The following is a 2500-nucleotide window of genomic DNA, read 5'->3' on the forward strand; positions in this document are numbered from 1 at the left end:
CATTAACACAGGGCAACACAGGGCAGATCACTCATTACTACAGGGCAGATCACTCATTACTACAGGGCAGATCATTCATTACTACAGGGCAGATCACTCATTAACACAGGGCAACACAGGGCAACACAGGGCAACACAGGGCAGATCACTCATTAACACAGGGCAACACAGGGCAGATCACTCATTAGCACAGGGCAGATTATTCATTAGCACAGGGCAACACAGAGCAACACAGGGCAGATCATTTATTACTACAGGGCAGATCACTCATTACTACAGGGCAGATCATTCATTACTACAGGGCAGATCACTCATTAACACAGGGCAACACAGGGCAACACAGGGCAACACAGGGCAGATCACTCATTAACACAGGGCAACACAGGGCAGATCACTCATTAGCACAGGGCAGATTATTCATTAGCACAGGGCAACACAGAGCAACACAGGGCAGATCATTTATTACTACAGGGCAGATCACTCATTACTACAGGGCTAGTCTGAGCAGAATGCTGAGCGTGTGTAGTGTGTGTATTGCTTACCCAGAATGCTGAGCGTGTGTAGTGTGTGTATTGCTTACCCAGAATGCTGAGCGTGTAGTGGCGGTGCGTGGTGCCGGCGGGGTTGGATGCGCGGCAGGTGTACGTCCCGGCGTCCTCTCCCCTGGTGGCCCCCAGACGCAGCTCCTGCCCCCCCCGCAGGTAGGTCTGCCGGGCGCTGGACACGATGGGCAGGCTGCCCCTCAGCCAGGTGATGCTGGGCGGGGGGGACCCCTCCGCCTCACAGAGCAGCACCGTGGGGAACCCCAGCACCACCGACACCTCCTCAGTCTCCTCGGAGCCACGGATGGAGGGGGCGGCTGGAGAGGACAGTGAGGGGGGAGGGAGGGGGGAGGAGGGTGAGCTCACAGTGCTGAGGCTGAGGCATGATCTACCACTTCTCCAGTTATTAATATGTGTCACTGATATGCCCTGAATGGACTTACCTGGAGACACATGCAGGAGGTAGATGTTGGCAGGTGAATAAGTGTTAAAGATGATTTAGATTAAATACATTTCTAGTGTGATATATTTAACCTGGACAGAAGTGCACGTGTGATGTATTTACCCTGGACAGTAGTGCACGTGTGATGTATTTACCCTGGACAGTAGTGCACGTGTGATGTATTTACCCTGGGCAGTAGTGCACGTGTGGTGTATTAGTGCACGTGTGGTGTATTAGTGCACGTGTGGTGTATTTACCATGGGCAGTAGTGCACGTGTGGTGTATTAGTGCACGTGTGGTGTATTTACCCTGCACCGTGAGTCTGAACTGGCGCGTCTGGGCGCCTGCGTTGTTGCTGGCCACACACTGGTAGAGGCCCTGGTCCCTCAGACGCACCGACTTCACCCGCAGCACCTGCCCGTGCTCCCGGAACTCCACATGGGGGTCGCCATTAGGAGACAGCACCCTGGGGGGGGGGGGGATATCAGTGTTACAAATGTCTTTAAGAGGTAATAGCGTTTTCTTTTACATTTTTTGTACAAGAACATGGACTTTGAACAGTTGACACTTTTTAACCACTGTGTGTGTGCGTGTGTGTGTGTGTGTGTGTGTGTGTGTGTGTGAGAGAGAGAGAGAAAGAGAACACAGGTGTGTGTGTGTGTGTGTGTGTGTGTGTGTGTGTGTGTGTGTGTGTGTGTGTGTGTGTGTGTGTGTGTGTGTGTGTGTGTGTGTGTGTGTGTGTGTGTTTGTGTGTGTGAGAGAGAGAGAGATAGAGAAAGAGAACACAGGTGTGTGTGTGCGTACTGACTCTCCATCTCGGGTCCATTCCACTTTGGGCAGGGGCTTCCCACTCACACGGCACTGCAGCTCCACCTGCTGGTCAACAACGACAGATGCATCCTGCACCCCTCCGGAACCTGAAATCACAGGGGGAGCTACACACACACATGCAAACAGACACACACATGCAAACAGAAACACACACACGCAGACATACACATATTCACACAGAATGTCAGACATCATCTCTTCGCCAGTGAGGCAGTTCTATGTGCAGTTAGTGGAAACCCCTTTTAGATGTAACTGCCTCCCTCCCCCTCACACACCCACACACACACACACACACACACACACACACACACAAACACACAAACACACACACACACACACACAAACACACACACACACACACACACACACAAACAAACACATACACACACACAAAGACACACAAACACACAAACACACAAACACACACACACACACACACACACAAACACACACACACACACACACACAAACAACAAATACACACACACAAAGACACACACACACACAAACATACACGCACACACACACAAATACACACACACACACAAAGACACACACACACACACCTGTATGTAGTAGACCCTTCTGACTGGACTCCTTACCTTGCACTTCTATGTGATAGTTCCTGTTGGCCTCTCCTGCTGGGTTCTGCGCTCTGCAGGAATACCGACCAGCGTGTTCCGAC

The 2500-nt window shown here is 51.4% G+C and overlaps 1 protein-coding gene across 1 annotated transcript in view; it reads right to left on the reverse strand.

Moving 5' to 3' along the window:
• Positions 1–2500, reverse strand: part of hmcn2 (hemicentin 2) — a 61293-nt gene that overhangs the window by 32489 nt on the left and 26304 nt on the right. The window contains exons 20-23 of the mRNA XM_031569872.2: positions 2418–2500; positions 1793–1919; positions 1293–1450; positions 581–859 (exon numbers count right to left, since the gene is read on the reverse strand). The exon at positions 2418–2500 is cut by the window's right edge and continues 65 nt beyond it. Of these exons, the coding sequence (XP_031425732.1) occupies positions 581–859; positions 1293–1450; positions 1793–1919; positions 2418–2500 (647 nt within the window). The remainder of the gene's footprint in view (positions 1–580; positions 860–1292; positions 1451–1792; positions 1920–2417) is intronic.

The sequence above is a fragment of the Clupea harengus genome, chromosome 7 (genome assembly GCF_900700415.2).
Source record: "Clupea harengus chromosome 7, Ch_v2.0.2, whole genome shotgun sequence".
Lineage (NCBI taxonomy): Eukaryota > Metazoa > Chordata > Actinopteri > Clupeiformes > Clupeidae > Clupea > Clupea harengus.